This window comes from Aphelocoma coerulescens, chromosome 1, assembly GCF_041296385.1.
Source record: "Aphelocoma coerulescens isolate FSJ_1873_10779 chromosome 1, UR_Acoe_1.0, whole genome shotgun sequence".
Lineage (NCBI taxonomy): Eukaryota > Metazoa > Chordata > Aves > Passeriformes > Corvidae > Aphelocoma > Aphelocoma coerulescens.
In genome coordinates, this window is record NC_091013.1 from 65,609,006 (window position 1) to 65,629,741 (window position 20,736).

General features: G+C 42.2%; 1 protein-coding gene across 2 annotated transcripts in view; it reads right to left on the bottom strand.

Moving 5' to 3' along the window:
* Positions 1-322: 322 nt before the first annotated feature.
* Positions 323-20,736, bottom strand: part of CAB39L (calcium binding protein 39 like) — a 44,371-nt gene continuing 23,957 nt past the window's right edge. For both annotated transcript variants that reach the window (XM_069010888.1, XM_069010897.1), the window contains 5 exons: positions 15,350-15,518; positions 11,825-11,884; positions 10,225-10,290; positions 9,419-9,562; positions 323-2,178 (listed from right to left, as the gene is read on the bottom strand). In XM_069010888.1, the coding sequence (XP_068866989.1) occupies positions 1,999-2,178; positions 9,419-9,562; positions 10,225-10,290; positions 11,825-11,884; positions 15,350-15,518 (619 nt within the window). In that variant the 3' untranslated portion in view covers positions 323-1,998. The remainder of the gene's footprint in view (positions 2,179-9,418; positions 9,563-10,224; positions 10,291-11,824; positions 11,885-15,349; positions 15,519-20,736) is intronic.

Below are 20,736 nucleotides of genomic sequence, written 5' to 3' on the forward strand. Positions count from 1 at the left end.
GATTCAGCTCCAAATATCAGAGGATCAGACTTAAATGACGGGCTCTGAGGACTGTGATTCCAGAGATGGTCCCTTATTGACCTGCAAGTGACCACTGCCAGCAAACACCACCTGCAGGGTGGGGGTGAGGCTCATGGCCAGGCTAAGCTGGGCTGGGGCTGCCAGGGCTGCAGAGGTGATGTTTCAGAGAGCATTAGCTCCAAAGGCAGCAGATCCCTCTCCATCTGCTGAAACCAGTTGGCAAAGGAGAGAAGGAATTTAGCACTGTATAGAGTCTGGCTATCCAGAAAGTCAAGAGGAAAATAAAACCCAGAGACAGAAATAAAGGGTGATCAGTAATCATGCCTTTAATAGCTTGTAAATAATTTTTTTAAAATTCCAGGCAACTAAGATGTACATTTGTTGTGTGTATCTGACATCTGAAAAAAACATGAGACCACAATCTGTTCTGTTTCTTCCCTTTTCTAAAGCACATAAATTAAAGTATCAGTCACCTCAATATACAACAGTTCAATGAAAGAAAAGGGTTTGTTCTGTTTTTACAATTCAGTGTCACCTATTACCTGAAGCATTAGCTAGAGTTTTAGCTAGAGAACTTTCTTACAGCAAATAGGAAAGCTCAGAACTTAGGCTGTCCACAAAAATTCAAGAAATTTCCACTCCCTGCTCTCAAACTCCACTTCCTAACAAAGCATCAGAATAACATTTTCCTGTTAGAAAACAAAAGACCCCAAAAACTCTTCAAACACACAAGGAAAACACTGTCTGTACCATAGAGCTTATTAAACTTACAACATAAATGGTGCAACAACCTCCTCTTCTACAACTTTAACACAGAACCTGAATTCATGCCAGGATGAACAAGGACAGAAAATGCCCGACTACGGATGGCCTTTGGTGCCTGGGGCTGCCCAGGGGCCTCCCGGCCTTGGTATACAGTAAATGCTCTCAGTCATGACAGCACCTGCAGGCTCAGGGACGTCAGCCCATGCAGCAGATCTGGCAGAGGCTTTTTCATGATTCCCTTGCTGAACTCAGCTCAGCCCCAGGTCGCACAGCCAGGACTGGAATTCAGATGGAAGGACACTAAGGACCCTCCTCAGTGCTGAGGCTCAGCCCTTGTCACAATTCAGCCAAGTAGCTCTGGCTATCACCCAATATTCTTGACTATGGACAGTTTCCATAGGTGTGGGATCACTTTATCGGCAATACAGCATGGCCTTTGATGGAGGGGGGGTTGCCCTTGCCTTTTCCCATTACGAGGCATGTGAGCACCGTGTATGTGGGGCTGCTCCTCATGGGACTGCTTGGGAGCTGGTAGGAAAAGCCTGTGCTCTAGCACAAGATAGATGACATACAGGGAAATGGGAGTTAGGCAGAAACAGCTCAGATGGCTGATATATCCATCTGTTCCCTAGCATTGAATAGAAAACCTCTGATCTAGGGGGAAAAAATTATGAAAGAACACAAAATGAAGCAAAAATGTGACCTTTGCTGCTTTTTCATCTTCTGTAGTTTTGACTAAAGAACCTGACCTGTAAGTGCAGCTAACTCCAGAGACCAATGTACTCTTTCACAGTCTTGTGTGTGTGTGCAGCGCTAGAACCAAGTCACAACTACAGGTGCAAAGGAACAGTCACAGTCCTCAGAAGACCTGCTCTGTGCACTTGCCAGAGCTTGAGTTTGCTGATAAAGTTTAGCAAAGAGGTTCATTCTTCTTGAGCACAAAAAAAAAATCTGTCAAACCAGCGTCTATTACAGAGAGATTCTAAACTGACATAAATAATTATAGTCTTGATTAAAAATAATATATTATTCTAGATTTTTGGGTTTTTTAGTTCTCATGTAAAACCCCTATACTCTTGACATCTAGTAACAAAGACAAAATAAAAACCAGGCACTTGCTGTGCCTTCTCAAGCACTATTGTGGTGTTTAAGGGACACAGAGGAACTTAACAACTGAGATTAATGCCTACAGTGGAAAACAAGAGGTGTTCTTCATGCCATTGGCTTTTTCAAGTCTCGGATTTGCTTAATCAGGTAGTTCTTCTCATCAGTGAATTGTTCGTCATCCGTCCTTTCTTTCTGGAAATTGCTCAGAAACTCAATTAGCTTGGGTTGGTTTTTCAACAGGATCTCCACAATAGGCTGTGTTTTGTTTGGACTGGCCACAAAAACCTAACATGCAAACAAAATCAGGCACAGAGAGACAGCAAGGGGGTGGGAACACAGAGAGAGACAGCAGAACATCAGTCACAACATCCCCATAAGTTACTTTCTAACAGGGCAGCTGAAGGCTAGCAGGCCGACACTCTACTGCTACTCACCTCCTTCCAAGGCAGAGAGAGAGGAGTTCAAACATATTGGTCCAAGAGCAAATTGGAAGCGAAACTATGCCCATGTGTGGTATCACTTCCCTTTAATTTTGCTCTTTGTTGATAAAAACTTTTGATTGTAAACCCAGCTGTTGAGAGGGAGCTATCAATTCTCAGCCTCTTCCCACCCGCAAGACAAATACACAGAAATTAATTATCAGGAGAATGGAAAAGCTTTGTGTCAGTATCAATATCATTTCCATATTAAACCAGGCCTAAAATTAGACTTGCCAGCTTTGTTTTGGTTTGGAAAAATATGTCAGAGGCCTCACTTCCCTCTGCCTAATCCATTCATGGGAGCATGGAAATTTACAGCAGCAGGAGCAGGAGAGTTGTGTGCCCAGCACCTTTGCAGAGCTTGCTGACCAGAGGAAAGTGGCAATGCAGGAAGGTGATGTGAGACACAGATACGCACCTGGCACAGCCAGCCCAGCAGTGTGGGCTTACTGGCCTTCTTCAATAGTAGGTTTTAAGGATAAATCTACCCATGCTCTGACTTTTCCTCCTGTAATCACTAAAGCTGTGGTTTTACAGCTCTGAACATGGCCCCTCATGCCACAACACTGTTTCTTTAACATTTTCTCTGGGTTAAGTGCAAACCTAAGGCTGGTTGCAAAGGCCAGTGGTGAAAGGCTCTTTTCAGGGACCTCGGGATGCCACAGAGATGGGGTTCTGGGGATGTCGACTAGGAGGGGCAGAGGGGGCACAGCACTCGTGGCAGGAACCCACGTGCAGCGCACCCTGACCACCCTGGGAGCAGCTCCCACATCTGGCTCGCACCGAGGTTACCATGGCTGGTCAACAAACACCGCCTGAGCGCTTGTGCAACGACAGAAATAACTCCAGTTATTCTCTACCCGATGAGAAGAAATTAAGGATGGACAGAACTGGAAAGTGTCCAGTTTCCCTCCAAGCCTATCCAAACCAAAATGAAAACAAACATCTGCTGACAGTACAGAATGTTGTCCTGCCGAGCATAGGCGGCACCACCGCTGGCTCCTGATCTGGGGCTCTTCTGCAGGTCCCTTTGTCTCCACTGAGGTTGTGCCCACAGGAAAACCTGGGCTACATCCAGCTGCTCAGGGTGGAGCTGTGCTACCTGATGAGGATCACACAGCTCTGTCCTGGGGGGCTGTGCTACAGCCTCTTGTCCCTAAGACAACGCCTGGCAAAGCATGGGGCAGGGTTCAGACTGGACCCACCATTAGGCTTCATGCTCCAAAATCAGAGGATGTTATACAAGTGGTGGGGAAAGTGCCACATCAGGGGAATGTGTGGAAGGAGTGGGGTTCAACACACACCAACAGCACCCCAGTGAGTACTTCTGCCCAAACAGGAAGCCAAAAGTACTTTTTTATTTCACAAAGGTGAGGCAAAGCATCTTCTCTTAAACCTTGGCATCCTGATGCCAGAATAGTCTTAATCTCTGTCTATGCTTTTGTCTCCTCTGGATCCCTCCTCCTCAGGCTGCTCCTAGGAGTCCCTGCCACAAGGTACTTTGCTCTCTGCTCTGCAGAAAGAGCTGCAATCTCTGCCATGTTGGCTGAACACTCCCCAAGTGTATTATAGTTTTCCTTGATCTAGTGGCCAGACCATGGTCCCAGTGACAGTACACTATCTCCAGCTATTCACACCAGCCTCCACCTTGCCCTTCCCTAATTACCCTGAGCTATCATCCTAAATAATTCCTTTTTATTCCCACTTGCCACCTAAAACTTCCCAAGTGCAGCACTAACAGCCTCCACTCCCAAGGATCCCCTCTGAGCAGCCACCTTCCTACACGATGCCCAAAGTACTCACAGGGCAGCCTCATACCAGGGCCACATCTGCCTGTGGGTAGGATGGCCAGTTCACAGCTCTCACCACACTTGAGGGACTCTCAACAGTTGCTGCATCTGAGAGCAGCATCTCCTCCTTTGCAAGTAACTTTGATACACTGTTGTTGATGCACTGGTTCCCCTAAGTCTGGGAAAAAAAGGGTTTGGGGAGGTAAATCACTACTGAAGGTACTTTAAAGCTTTCCAGTCTGTGCTTTATCTAGCAAACATGAATCTTGAGATCTCACACAAGATTCAGGAGCAGAAGGATGTTTGGCTCTGGATGAGGCTGCAACACTTCATGCTCTGAGCTGGAGCAGCCCCAGGAAGCAGCTCTCTATGTGCTGACCTACAGCAGGTGATCATGCTGATGGAAGCTGGATACTTCCAGGATTTGGACTATGATAAGCCCCTAGTCATCTGGATGAACTGCCTTGGGGAAAACGCACAATATAAGCCTACAGACAGGGATTTACAGATCTTCCTAAGAAATTTTTATTTTGCAGTTCAGTTCCCCCTTGGTGACGAGGAGAAGAAACCATTAAATACACAGTCAGGTCCCACATGTTCAGAAATCATCTGATGACAATGCAAACGGAAGCTATCAAAGGCCTGACCTTGAAGTGCTGAACATCTTCCTTCAATGAATATTAGGTCTTCCTAATATTTGTCTGAAGGGTGACTCTCAAAATGAAGAAATCTAAATGATTCTTCTTGTAAAAGGTCTCTGCTCTGCAAACAGAACTGGAAGGTTGGTGGTAAACCTAGTAAACAGCATTTCATATTGGTCCTACCACTGGTATTGCCATAGCAAATAACAAAGAACTTAGTTTAATAGAAGCCATCACATCCTGTTTATCTTCCTGCTCAATTATTTATAGATTACAATCTTCCCCTTGCAAAACTGGCAAAGTGAACATTCAAACAAAGATCACCTCAACTGCCAGTCTTGCTCAGTGTCAACAGGGACTCGTAAAGAGAGAATGTTCAAGGACCAGAAAATTCCTGAAATGTTATTCAATGCTTTGGCTAAGCAAACAAAATCAATTCTGCCAGTATCAACTGACCAGTTTCACAGAGCCCAGGAGTAGGACCACCACAAGACTTTATGTTAGGAAGAGTCCCCCTCATTCAGAAGTCTGTATTGTCATAGAGAAGGAGATCAATCCCTAAAAACAGAAACATTATTAATGCTATCTAGAACATTTCAACTAAAATGAAGTTGGATCAAACCACAGAGAACTTTGTTTCACCTGTGGTTTTATTATGAAAGGATGTATGTTCTAGAGCACTAAATTCAGATAGATGAGAGAGACAGAGTCCCAAAATAAAGACAGTACCCATATAAAAATTTTAAATATTGCTGTCTCAACACAGAGACAGCTCCATTTCATGAGTATTTGCAAAAGGCCTGGAATGAAAAGCAACTCTGAAGCTTCAAAAGTTGTTCAAACTGTTGCAACTGTTGCTACCTTCTCCATTAAAAGTCCTAATGTATTTCTTTAAACAAACATCAAAATTACTTAATTAGAGAATTTGACCTTATTTCCTTGAAATTAATAGCCAGGCATTACCACCCTCTGGGACAACAGCAGAGCAAAAGTGATTACAGAGGTTGGATGCCCTGGACTGAATATTTTAAGACTTACCCTGGGGTCATGCACAGTGTTGCTGTCAGGACACTGCGCACACAGAACACACACTGTTCATGCTGCTTATAGCACAATGCTTCACATAATAATCCCTGCCCTTTAGAGTATCCAGCTGAGAAACAGAGAGGACACATCCCCACAAACACAGCCTCAGCTTCATACCAAGAGCTGTCACTATGGTCAAATTATGTGAGGCCATTTGCAGAGCAAGCTGCAGGAGGTAGCTCGTAATATGCATGAAAGAGAATGGAAAAATGAAACTGAGGTCACAAAACACAGTGTACCCATTCTATTTTTAGATTTAAACTGTAAAATATCTCTTGCTAAATGCGTCCTTAAGAACAAGAAAGTTGCATAATCCCAGCTCACTGCTACAGGGTGTTTTCCTCAAAATCAGCAAATTGTTTAAGTGAAATCCAGGAGAGCTGTTTCTACCCTTTGTTTGTGAATATGTGAGATCAAAGGAATACCTGCACCATGTTCACATACATCTGAAAGATACAGCCTCCCCTACAGACACGCAAACTCAAAGTAGGCTCCACTAATGAAACACATCACAAACCCGTCACAGGAGCTGGAGAGCCCTTCCCAATATTTGATCCCCAAAGTGTGTGCACTCAGGACTGACATCTATCCACTGAAATCACTGCAGAGAAAAACCGGTGACTCTCCAAGCCTACAACTCTAACTGATCCCCTTGGATTATTTATGAAGGAGGAGGGAAGGGGTGAGGTGTGGTAGCTTTTCCTCGTGATTAAATACTGGGTAATCCTTTTGCATACCGTTGTCTGGGACATCCAGTTTTACAAAGCAGCTGCAGACCTTTAGGATGGTGCTGCAAGGTGGAAGGTCCGTTTTTTTCAGTCAAAAGGAAGAGGAGGGGCTGGAGTTAGGAGGAAGATCAACCATCTCCTAAATGGAGAATGGAAAGAGGCACTGCAAGTGGGCACTCTGTCTTCATTTTCCCACTCACAGTAGGTTGGATGAATGAAATGTTCTCAGATCTTGGGGATATTGGCATTTTCAACCACAAAATGTTCCTGCAAAATAAATTTGCACTACAAGAGCTCATCACTTTAATCTCTATTTTACAGTTTCAAATCTGCAATAATTAGGAATTGCCTCAGGGAGTAAGTGTCATAAGCCTTTTTTTTGGGTCAGCTGGGGCATGGGAGTGTTGGAATCTGGATGCTTACAAAGCAAAAACATTTCAACTGTGTCTAACTGGTGAAACATCTAAATCAGGTAATTTAAACCCAAATCTTTTGGCAGCTCAGACAGAGCAGCAAGTATCCACTTCTCTGCAGAGCTTTGATTCCAAATCACTGTGGTTAGCCTACTGTAATTTCATCCAGGACTGCATAGGTATTTTGCAAGCATAATTTAAAAATGCAGGCACAGTTTAAAATTTATGAGATTAGAAGCTGAGGACAAGATTCCTCTCCCAGTTACATTAACATGGAATTATTACAGCTGACAAGAGAACCAGGCTGAGGGACACAAACCCAGCAACAGGAGACAGGGACACTGCAGAACAGGCACAAACAGCCAGTCTCTTAAATACTTAAAGATTTCATTGGTTCTCAAGAAGTTAGAACTCAATTTAAGAAGTGAAATCAGAGGGAAAAGAGCTTCTCTGACCCTCTCTACAAAGCTAATTCGCAGTGTAATTTTCTGTAACATACCCTGTAATGGCCCACCCCCTGGTGAGGACCTGGAGGCTGCTACATCCAGGGAACCCAGATCCTCAGTGAGGAGGATCCTAAAAGGGGAGCTGCTGCACCTCTACAGTTACTCTATAGTGTCCTGCTGGTGCTTGTGAACAAGCAATTTCCAGCTGATCAGGTTCTGCTCTGAGTCTGCAGCTCCCCCCCCCACTGAGCACTGTGTGTGTGAGGCAGTGTGAGAAATGCCATGGGAATGCCTTGGCCCTGCTGAAATGCTGCTGACTGGTACCACTGGAAAAGACCACCAGAATTTTATGGAGGTATCTGAGGACAAAGTTTGACCCTTTGAACTCAAGAGATACAACACCACTGTTGCTCATGGTTTGTTTTGCTGGCACTCCAAGGTCCAAGCATTATGTCCACATGGCAGCAACTGCAAGTGGTCAAGCAAGGATGAGCCTGCAATATCCCCACTCTAACTGGAAATGGGAATGCAACATATTGGAAAGGAGGAATGGGAAGGCAGAATGGGGGGAACAGCAATGTGTGCCATGGTTGCACACTGGAATCCTTTCACTTTATTCCAAGTCCTCTTGAATGCCTCCTAAAATAAGTGAAATCAGCAATTCCCAAGGCCTGGTCCATGCCTATCATTAATTCAGGAATAGCAACTCACTCCTTTCATAAATAAAAATCTTGCTTTTATTCACAGACTGGCTAAGAAAGACCAATCCTTTGATACCTTCTCCCCATTGGCATCTCAAAGGCTGCAAGTGTCTGGAGCCAGACTGCTCACTTATCTTGGAGCCACACACCTCCTGATAAGGAGGAGGAGATAAGGAGGAGGAGTACAAGTTACTCACAGTGGTTTAGTTGACTGGAGGAAGTCAGCAAGGGAACAGCTTACCAAGCTACTTATTTCACAAAAGGAATTTTTTTAAAATCCTCCTTGAAGCTTTTTTTTCCTTTTAGAAAACTAAAAGTTTTTTGGAGAAGCTGCACATTCTCTAAGTCTCCACACTGAAGATCTGAAAGCTTTTTTTCCAAATCAGAAATGGCATAAGTATAAAACTCAACGAAACACCCTGAATTTGTGGAGGGTGATGTAACCTCTTTCCACAGTCATTTGGTGTTATCTGGTATTTTTCTTAGCCAGCTTAGGGAAGGGATATCCTTAGAGGCTCAAAATTCTTCTTCTGATAATCATTAACAACTCTATTTATAGTTTGAAATTAACATGTTCATTCCAAATTAAGAGTTAGTTTTGCATAACCATCTGACTCACCCTCTGTCCCAGAGCAGAGAACTCTTTTGATAAGAAAATGGTAAACTTCTAACTTATTAACATTAATCATCATGAAAAAAGGGACACTGGTTGGGTCTGGTAATTGTTTAACACTGCATTAATGTCACCACAAAATGATGGAAGGATTAAACTCATTTCAAGCTCAGATTTACCAAGCCTTTTAAATACCTTTAGAAGCAAACTGTGTTTGCCCTGATAGCCAGCACCAGCACCATCTACTTTTAATCTTAATGTAGAGTTTTAAGACCTTTTTTTTTTATCTTTACCCAGAATCACATGGTAAAATGATCCAGGAGCTGGGAGAAGGTCCCCTGGATACTACCTAGAAATGTATAATTTGTTACCTGTAGCTCATGGCTACTTGACTGACTACCCCCAGCTCAAACCAAAAAGATGCTGCTTTAGGTCTCACCTAAAGGCAGGCAAACAGATATCAGAGGGTGAGTGATAGAAAGGTTTTCAACTATGACATTCTCAAATACTAGAAGTGACTGTAAACCCCAACTTTTGCCTTACTTTTTTGGACTTCTTGTCCAGACTGAAAGACACTTTTAGGAGGAGAAGAGAAAGTCTGACACCTCTACAACTCATACTGGCTCACCTTGAACACATGGAATGCTTCAAACTGAATGTTGGGGCTTTTATCTCGCAACAAGTTCATCATCAGCTTCAGGTTTTCTGGTTTGCTGATGTATTTCGTCATGATGGCAAAGTTGTGTCGGTCTAGAATCAGTTCACCCAGAAGCTTTAAGCACAATTAGAAAAAAACACATTTTTTTTCAATTCACCACATCATTTTTGAATACAAAGAAAGCAGCAGCCTATTTCAATGTTTGCTTAAGAGGTTTCAATGTCACTACCTTTAAACAAAAAAAAAGGAACTAGACTTCTTATCATGCAGTGGGTTACTTAATGCCCAATAATGCTCATCTTCTAAATACTATAGAGAGGGATCCTGTGTATGGGCTGGGTGTAATAGGAGCTGGTGTGAGCAGTTAGGACAGAAGCAAGTGTAGTGCAGCTGTCCCACACAGACACCTTCATTTCATTCCCAGGTTACATTCACACTCCCCTCTGCTTCCATGTGCAGGCCATGTCACACTTGGTGCACCAGACAGAGACTGCCATGTTACTCCCAAGTTCATTGTAACCCATGTTCTGAACCAAAGTATAGATCTGAGCTCAGAGGAAAAGTGATAGTGCTTGTTCCACAGAAATGGCCCAATGCTTCACCAGAGGTCCAGGAAAGAAAAGACACAGTGAGCTCCTGTGCATTTCAGGAAGAGCATCACAAGCCCTTAGTTCTTCTTTTGATAGAAAAATGGCTGCTCCATCACCATACATGCACCTTGATATTCTGCATAACACAGAGTACAAATTTAGGAGGAAAGTGCTGAGAGATTTTACCTTCAAAGATTGTCTCTTTGTTACGTAATTCTCAGAATGAAGGAGTTTTTCATAATCCTCAAAGATCTAGAGTAACAAGAAAACACAAATGCATCAGATTCACGTGCATCCTTCCTTCTCTTGGTCCTTCTCACCTCAGAGGAGCAGCAGAGGCTGCAGCAGTGCCACCCTCTAACACTTCACTGCAATGCCAGGCCCAGCTCTTGTGGCCTTTTCTCTTGGTTGGTTATCATGCAGTGAATTAACGCCCAGGAACACTCCTCTTCCAAGTGCTGCAGAGGGAGAATACCACATATGGACTGGATGGAACAGGGGCCAGTGTGAGCCAACTGGGACAGAAGTAAGCCAGTGCCTGGACAGCCTTCTCCTACAGAAGGGTGACTCTGCTGCAAGGACACATGGTTCCAGCACATAACATCCACTCACTCATATCATGGTCATGCCTGGCTGTGTGACTTAACACAACACCCCAAAATGATGATGGTGCATCCCAAATGCTCCTTTTGTGAGGTGCCACCTCGCCTGCCTTCAGCACCCTCACTCATTAAAGCTGTTTGCCCAGCAAGGGTCATTAGGAGCAAAGTGTGTGCTGGATTTTGCAGGGATGGACCAAGGGAACCTTGTGGTCAAGCAGACTGAGAGAGAAGGCTGCAATATGTTCAAACCATCTACCAAACAAGCAGGAAAAATCAACACTGCTGTCCAATAGTCACCAAAAAATACCCCAAACCTTGCTTAGGCAATTAATACTTAAAAATTTTAAATGTTAAATAAATGTAGAATGGGGACTGTTCCAGCGCAGTGCTTCAGTATTAAGAGAAAAGATTAGCAGAGGCACTTGTTTTGCTCCAGCTAAGCTGCATTTGTGACTCAGCAATAATAAGCCTGCTCTTTATTACCTTCATGGTAACCAGAATGAAAGAAATTTGTCTTTTCATTTTGGCAATGAAATAAAGAATACCTCAGGTAACATGAAAACATAACCCACAGTCTAATTCCATGATCTGTATCGGTCCAATTTTAGTTTAATCCAATGGAATTTTTCTGACCCATATTTGGTCCAAAATGGAGCCAAAAAATCAAGTGAAAAACAGCAGCTAACCAAGGGACTAATCACCTTAGGAAGATAATAGGAATACTCAGACCTCAGTCCCTCATTTAGGTACATGTAGTAATGCTAAAACATTTTTCAGTAACTCTTCTTCTCTGTCCCAAAGTACAATAAATAACACCAGAATGGCCCTATCAGTACGGGGGTGTCACAAAACTGTTTAAAACTATGCACAAGTTTCCCCCCATGATCTGTTTACATGTGAAGTTTCAGTTCCATTCACACATGAGGAGATCCGATGGACACAGCAAGGAATAAAACTTGCTTTTAAACTATGAGTTCTCCTGAAACCTTGCTGGGTGTCCCAGGTGTGTGCAGAGGGGGTACCTGCATTTCACATGCCAGGCGTGGATTCTGCTCCAATACAAAGCAGTGATTGGTTTTGCAGCCCTGTGTGAGGAGTTGATGCAGAGCACAAAACCCCCTGTGCATTTTTTTCCAGCCAAGCATAAATAGATTTTTTTAGTGTCTTTCAGCATTGATACTTACTACATCATAATTTTGTTCCAGAAATTCTGCCACCAACAATTTGTGTCGTGTTAACAGGTCCTGAGGAAGAACAGAGAAAGGTTACCTGAGAGAGCAAGCTCCTTTGATTGTCCCTTGATTCCCAAATGTATTTCAGCACTTTTCACCAGAAGCATTTACAACATGATTTCTACAGACAACACTACATTCATTTTGTTTTTAGTAGGACTTCAGGGAGAACTCAGTTAATGTAATGCTAACAGAATCAATATAGAACTATTCTAGTACTCTTTATTCCTGTTTCTCTCCCACCTTTTCTTGTTATTGACAGGTCCTAGTGCACAGTACTCACATTAAACAGGGATGAGGAAATAAAATAAAGTAAATTAATCCTTTATGGAGGATGAGCTGTGGTCTCCAAGCCAAAAGTGATCTACATGCTGGGAATGACACTAAGCCTGAACTGCTCTTGTTCACCTCCAAGAATATGACAAGGAATACTCAAATTCAACCACTCTATATACATTTAGCTATTTAATAATGAAGCCTAGGCACCAACCTAAGCTAAGCCATCCAGGCTCCCTCCACCTCCACTCCTTTCCCGGGAAAGAGTCTCAGGTAAGTGGGATGAGTCCCTTCTGTAGAGCTTTTTCTGCCTAAGGTTGGCTTTCTGACACAAAGCAGTATCAGACCTTTCAGACAGCTGGACAGGCTGCCTCCCATTCTAAAAGGCCAACTAATTCAAATTTAAAAAACCTCTCCCACAGAATGGGGATGCTGGTGCTCAGTGACAGACATGTAAATTTTCAGCTCCACAAGAAATTGAGTCTTTTTACTGGATGAATAGCTATGAAATGGAGTGGCCAGTGTGAGGCATTTAAGTATGATTTTCATCTCACTGCTTCTTTTAAAACACAACATTGATCACAATAAATGCCTGATGAAGTCCATTCAAGTTGCTATTTTTCAGTTAATCAGTTTCTGCTCCTTTTCATAATCTTTTTCATGCTTTCCCTACCCAGGCAGAGACTGAAGCTGATGAGGAACTCAAGCAGATGCACAGACACATCCTCACAAATAAAAGAAATCCCTTACATACTAATCCTTTAATTTATTTTTACCATCAATTATAAGAGGAAAGCAGAGTGCTACAAAATCCAGTGCCTGTTTTAAATACATCCCTTCATTTAGCAGGACTGCAGTGACAGCAGTTTTAAAGGCTGAGTGAAACACGTGATTCAGGAGCTTCTATGCAGGGCGCTTAGAGGCAACTACAACATCCTTCAACAGGGGGCACAAATGAAATATAATCCAAAATGAGTTTTTCATAGGAAATGACGAGGAAGCGTGGAGCAGCAGCATTCAGCCAGCACGTTCCAACTGCTGCTTGCACCCTCCACAGCCAGCTTATACCTTGAAATACAAGCCCTTTTCCTCTGCATTTTTTACAGCTCTGTTTCCTCTCTGCAATGCACCTGGGTAACTTTAATTAAGAAGTACATCTCCAGATCATAAAAAATTCCAGTACTTCCCTATTATAAATATCCTCAGACTTTAATGTATATTTAATTGAGCCCTCCTCTGGTGCACAGACTATCCGAGGCTTTCAGCTCTGAACCAGACACCCTGGTGGCAACTACAAACCAAACATGGGGGCAACAGAACCAAAAGCATGAGTTCAGTAATCCAGCCAGCAAGCAAACACAGCACTTATTTTTCCTGTATTAGAAATGAGGTAGCTCCATATTTCATGATTCAATTGCTTCCACATCACTTCTTGCTGTTCCAGCTATTCAGGGTAACAGACAAACAGGAGATGAGATGAGCAGCTGGTTTATTTCCAGAACTGACCATGTACCAGGTGCTAAGAGGCAATTTCAAAAAAACTAAAATTAAAACTAAATACATTTCCCCCAAGCATTTTAAAAGGCGATTTCTGTCCTTTGTCTGAGGATGAACTGCCCTCATACTCCACTCTTTCCAGTACATGTGAGGATGTAGACTTCTATTTTTAAATCCTGCTAAAAATACACTCAGTTCACAGGGGACAGAAGTATATTCTACAGCTGTAGATCTGCAAACAACATCAACCCCTCTTTTTTGGGGGGGGTTGTAGCAGCCTACAGTCCCTGCCACAGATTAACTGCCCCCTGTCCCCATCCTTCCTCCTGGCTGGGGTGAAGACTGTCCATCACCGCCAGCACACTCTGCTGTCGGGCTCAAAGCAGGACCTGGGGAGAAGATGCAAATCTGTTCTGTCAAGCTGGGAACTGAGTCCAGGAGCAGTTTTTCTGACCAGAGACAAATACTCTTCTGAGCACAGGGTAAAATGCCAGAAACAAAAGATTTAAATATCTCTGTTATGTTGAATTTTTTATCTTGTCTGTGTTTCTGTGCTACTTTGAATTTCATAACCTTTACCTAATGGACACCACAACAGAGAAACTTAAAATAAGGGAAAGATGCTGCAATTGATTAAGGGGTGATTTGAATTGCTAATCCTTCTCAAGTCATTACTGAAGAATGCAACGTTATCTCCATTATGCAAATCTTTATCCCATTCAGTAGGTTAGTAAACACCATTAAAAAGCCAGGTTTCAGTGTATGTTGAATCACTGAGCTGAGTTCTAACATTCCTTACAATTACTCCTGAGGTCTGTCTAATCATGTTTCTAATTAGCTGTGAAAGGAAAGAATAAACAATGTGTTTCTATGACAGCAAGGAGCTCAGTGATATAAGAAAAAAAGGAGTTACATCTATATTTAGAAGAGTCTTTAACTAAAAAGATTTTCCCTCAGCTTCCTTAAATTGTTTTTCAGAAATAAGTTAATCTTCCCTGTATGTGAAGTCTTCAGGGACCGATTTTTTTTTTTTTTTCTCAAAGACTATACTAGCACCTGGTGGGAATGATGATGGTCACATACAAACTCCAAGAAATTTGGCAGCTTCACCCAACCTCGTTTTTAATACAACACAAACTCTACACAAACCCTGTACAGTGCTTCCACCAACTTAGCTTTTTAGCACTACAGTTCTTACACTGAACCATGGATCACAAAAGTAAGACTATGAATACACTGTAAAATAATGAACAGGCTTGGCATTAATCTAAACTTGACTGCTGAGCTCAGAAGGAACAGCAAAAATTACAATGATTTCAAATGTTAGTTTTAAATGATGCCTTCTATTTACTGGTGTGGTCATGATGGGCAGCAGGTTTGTCTTGGGGGAAGGTAGGGAGAGAAGAAGGTTATGCATTTTACAAGAACTGTATGTAATACATGATTAATTTGAGTTTTAAATGGTAGCATAAAAGACCGTGGGTTATCAGAGTGAAGAATGTTAATTAAATACAGATTTACATTTATCTAAACATTCTTTGCAGACTTGATCACTGTTGTGAATCCTGCTACAATCAGACCAAGGGTTAATTATATCCTTTACTGAACAATAAAAAAGCCACCCAGCAACACAACATTCAGTGATGACTTCTGATGGAGTGCTGCTTTTGACACAAATTATGATGCAGGTATTGAATAATTTACCTTGAATGTAGCAAAGGCATCAGAAGCAATATCAAATGTTGACATTTCCACATATTTAAAAAAGTCTCTGAACTGTTCTGAAAATAGTATGATTTTGGCCAAGGGTTCGTGGCGGATACACTCTCTCAGCATAATTCCACAACGTAAGGCAATATTTGGGGATTCATATCTGGAGAATGAAGAGAAACAGAAAACATCAAAACACAGAAGAACAAAGATAAACAGGCACTTTTCTATCAACAGGGAACTTTGTAGCACAGGGAATGCATGTGTCAGAGGGGACACCACACATGGATGGCAGCTCCCAGCCACAATGCTGTACCCAACTGCAGGACCTCATCCCAAAGCTTAGGAGCAGACACACAGGTAAGGCTGACAGAATTTTTCATTGCAAACCTCTCTCTTCCCAAGCCAAAACACATTTCCGTGTAAATTTGCACTACACCTCCTCTCTGTGGAAGGACCATGGGGAGTGTGCAACACTCCAACAGAGCTCCTTCACCCTTTTGGATTTGTGAGAAAGCACAGCCCATACAATAGAATAACCTCCCTTTTCAGATTTAATTCTGAGCTCCTCAGTTTATCCAAGAAAACTGTAACACCTCATGACCACCCATCTCCTCCCACTCCTCTTCTAGAGGATGTTGCTCTAGAGTATTAATGAGGAAGGCAGGAAGAGTCTCTCCAGGCAGTCTACACAGGATTAAGCTTTCTGTAGCTTTGCAAAATCTTTTTTTTTTTGCCGTTTAGGAGGAGTTCTGCTCAATTCCTCTTCTGCAGAGGCTATGGCTGTGTTCAGGACACAAGTACCCATTCCTCAAGTTACAATCCTGTTATGGCACATGCATTGCAATAGCCAGGAGCCAGCACACATCTCGCCCTTGGAAGGGAAGGGAGGGAGGGGGGAGGCAATTCAGATCATCCTCTATTTCTATAAAGTCTTGATTTCTTTAAAGCTGAAGTTAATCCGAAACAAAACTGTCAGAAACATATTAAAAAAAAAAAAAGATTAAATCCAACAGTCAAGAAGGACTTAAAATGAACTTCTTCCAGCAGTCTGCCAGAAATCATGCGAAAGTGGTAAAGTCCAAGGGGACAGAAAGCACTCTCTGTTTCAATAAACTGGTTATACTATATCAGAACTGTGTATTATCATCCAGAGCTTATCAGCATCGTTTTTCCTTTGCACAATTAATTCCTATCACTAGGCCAAAAGAAATTTCAAAAAAAAAAAAAAGAAGAAGAAAAATACAAAATGCCATCTGTGCTGTGAGTGGGCCCTCAAATTTACCACCAGCTTGCAATTTAAAAGAACAGTAGTGTTCTGCAAGCATACCAGAGCTGCATACTTCAACCTGCTGTCAACAATAGTTGGCTTAATGAAAAATGAATTGCTATTCCAAACAGGCAAATGAAGCTTCCCACCCTCAAGGAAATGCAGGCACTCAAGCTCCTATTTGTTTTAGTTTGGGGAAGCATTTGCAAAGTTGAATTTCTAACTCTTCAGACAACAGAAATTCACTGATGTTTCCCATAGAGGCATCAACTCCATTAACAGGAACACTAATTTTCAAGGAAAATGAGGCAGAGATGCTCCTAGGAGTGCAGCCAGGAAAATATTTAATAGTTGGCTAATGAATATTTTGGTTGGAATAAAAGCAAATTACATTGTTTCCACCACAATAACTTTTAAAAACATTAAGTATCAACAGAATCATTCTTAGTCAAATGCTCCATTATCTGGAAGTGGGTTATGGAGCTTTGGCTGTTCACATAAGCAAGGGAAGTTGGGTTTGGCTCCTGGAATATGCCTGGAAGAAGTTTACAGGCTGCCCAGTCATAGGTAGCATCTCCTTTTCACCCACACTTACATGGAAAGCCACCAGGCAGGAATGATAGAAATGTGTTTCAAAATCACTTCTAATGAGCAATTAGTGCTCTATGCTGATGTACTTCCACAACAGAAAAATATACTGAGTTCTTCTCTGTTTGGATGAACTTACAACCTACAGAAGCCCCCACACAGTGAATACTGGAGAGAACTAGAAAATGAAACAATGGACTCGAAGTATTTCAAAACACTTATTGTGAATGTTGCAACAGGCAAGACTGAGAGCAGAGATGCATCTCTGCGTAAAGGGAATCATTCTTGCATGGTTAGTGCAGAAGATGGTACAAAGTGAGGAGCACAGGCAGGACATTTGGAAGGCATCAAGCCTGGGAGACACAAAGTCTTAAACAGATATATTCTGATCTGATTTTGCACTACTTGTATAGCCTGAGTTTATCCTTAGACAAACTCAAGGGGAATTCTGCAACCTCAGCCAATATACCATTAAAGCTTTAACTGTACTGTGACATGAAAAGGTCATCACAACACAGGCTGGGGCAGGTTGGAGATAGCATGTGGCATGACATATAGATTTATAGATATATATTCACAAAGGAGCTTCTAAATTTGTCACTTGAGAGAAACAGCGCAAGTGCCCTAAACTAAGTCCTCAACAGTCACTGTCCTGGAGGGAAAATATTTTAAATTACAAAGGACCAAAGTTATTTCTGGGCTAATGCAATAGGCTGACACCAGAGAAAAAAACTGGCCAAAATACAACTGGTTCGCTATGTACACAAAACACTGTACTCATCTGAAATCCTATACACAAAGCCTGCACACAGAAAATAAGATGCTACTAAAGCAAGTCCTCATGCAGCAGCAAAGTCAAATAACTTACAAATGAAAGAAAGAGAAAGATGCTGTGTGTTTTCTGAAGCTGAGAAGCTGGAAGGAAGCAGGCAACAAGTAAAACGAAGCCTAAAAGGTAGGAACTGTTATCTCAAGCTGGCGGTTCCACTGGAGTATGAGACCGGAAACACTGGGTGGGAGCTCTGATTGAAGATCCTTCCCACCCAACAGAGCTCACATTAAGCTGCAAAAAAGCAACCTTTCACTGTGAGGGACTGACAGGGGGAGAGGGAATTTTCCATCCAATAGAAGTACAACAGCCACAGTAGTCCTGGGCCATTTCTTTTGCAGTCATGGTGGAGGTGATTTATTTTTCTCTCCAGGTAATGTCATGATGTCATGTAACAAACATGGAATGGCACAAGTCAGCCACTTTCCTTTAAGCAGATTTTGCTTTCCTATATTTCCTATAGCATTATATGAATCTATATCTGCATAATATAAATAATTCATTCAGCATTAAATACATATGAAAACATGTCCTCAAGTCTCATTTTCACATGGTGGGGTCTAACATGAAGTGCTTGTTTCCCAGTCCCACAGCTGACTGCACACACGCCCCACGCCGTGGGCACACAGCAAGCTGGATGTGCAGGGCTCTGCCCTGGCTGTAGGCACAGATTTCGGTTTCAGCAGGACACAGGCAGGGAAGGCATCATCACATTTGACATCATCACGCTGTTCTGCAGCAGCTGCTCAGATAGCAGCATCAGGGCTGGGCAGGACTGATTCTGGACTTCTGCTGATGGATTCAAATTACTTTTTAACAAGACATTCCAGAAATGGCAATTCTGAGCCAGTGCAGTGCTTCAGAGGGCTAGTCAAGACATCATGAACAAGGAGCCTGAGGACCACAGACACGCTGCTGCATGCAGCAGGATTCTCCAAAAAAAGCATCTAAGTGATGCCATTTAAATTCATCCACTGACTCAGGTCATTTACAGTAAAATGTCTGTCAGAAGAATATATGCATAAAAGCTTCATTATCATCTTAATATTCTTGGTTGCTACAGCTGCCAAAGAAAATCTGGGACATAATCCAAAAATATTTTTTATCTTTAAATAAAGCCCAGACATATGGTAGCGATACATGCACAACGTGCAAGATCAAAATGAGTGAAAAACTGAAAAAGCAAAGACAGAGAAAAGGGAATAAAATGATTGTATATACATATGAAATTAAAAAGAGCTTGTAATAATGATGGAGAGAATTATCATCGCTGTCCTGAAACTACTACTTTGAGGTTTATATAAATGGTGAATTTTAATGAACACATGAAATCAAAATGCATTTAACTACCTTAGAGGTTTCCTTTCTGAAGAAGCTGGCATTTAGTAACATAAAACAAGTCAAGAGTTTAAAAATTAAAGCTAAATCACAACAGATCACTATACTTCTAAGAGCAAGACCCAGCTCAGCCCAGACACCTGCCAGGGTTCCCACAACTCTGCCCTGCAAGGAAGGCAGCAGGTCTCCACCTCCTCTAGTCCCAGCAACCAAGAACTTTGCCACCATGCTCAATCACAAGCTCACTGTTCTTGAAATCGCTGGTACTGTTTAGTTCTCTTGGTTACTTTTTCCTTACTCAGCTGTCCTGGAATGTGGTCACTTCTGAAGGAAATAACTATTTTAAACGACTCCTGTGCTTAGACTTCTCCTGGCTGGGGTCTGCCCCTGGGAGAGGGAGGCTGGCTGAAGGGAATTTTACCCTTGGGGCTGCAGACTTGTTATGCACAAGCCTTAGATGGTGCTTAAGTACTTTCCTGGCTACGGAGCAAATGGTAAAAATGCAACTCTTCAACCTCAAGAGCAAGAAAGACACTTAAAAAGAATCATTCTCTTAATAATCATTATTTTAAAAGGCTTATATCATGGCTTTCAATGGCTGTTACCAGTGTGACCATACAACTGCTATGAGAGTTCACATTGTTCCATGCTAATCAGCTAATAAATGCACTTATTCCCACATCAATTATTTAATCCAGTGACATATATTCTCCTTTCCTTAGGAAAAAAAAAATAAACAAAATCCTAAAGTCAAAAGAAAATTGAGCAGAAGACAGTAGACTTCAAGGGTTGGTAAACCAAAGCTGCTCACTGAACAGAAGGTGCTTTTGTCGAAAGTCAAGGGTACAGGAACCTCAAGGGGTTTAGGCCCACACTTGTGCACTCCTGAATGCAACTACAAGTGATCTGCTCTCCACACAGGAGTCTACTCCCCTTCCCTGGCCACATTATCTTGGGACCCACCAGGTTAGAGCTGTGCACTCACTCCCTGAGGTTAAAAAGACAAAAAAAAAAAAAAATTAATGCTGAATGTTGTAACATTAATTACAGAATTAATTTAAAGTTGAAGTTCACTTGTGGCCACAAGCATTGGAAAAGTCTGTCCCACAGGCACAACTACTCTTTTAATGCGTTTTTGCTTCTCTCTGTTCTACCACACAGTGGTCCAGTTTGACTCCAGTTATTTGCAGACACCACTGTTGGTCACTCCTGCAATGCAAGAAGGCCTAAATGAACCTCAGCAGTCACCAACAATGCTACACAAGAGTTTATGGTGAGAACTGAAGTACACATCACATGGGGAGCAGTCAAAAACAACCAGCACATAATTATTTCAACATGAAGTTTGGTGAAGAA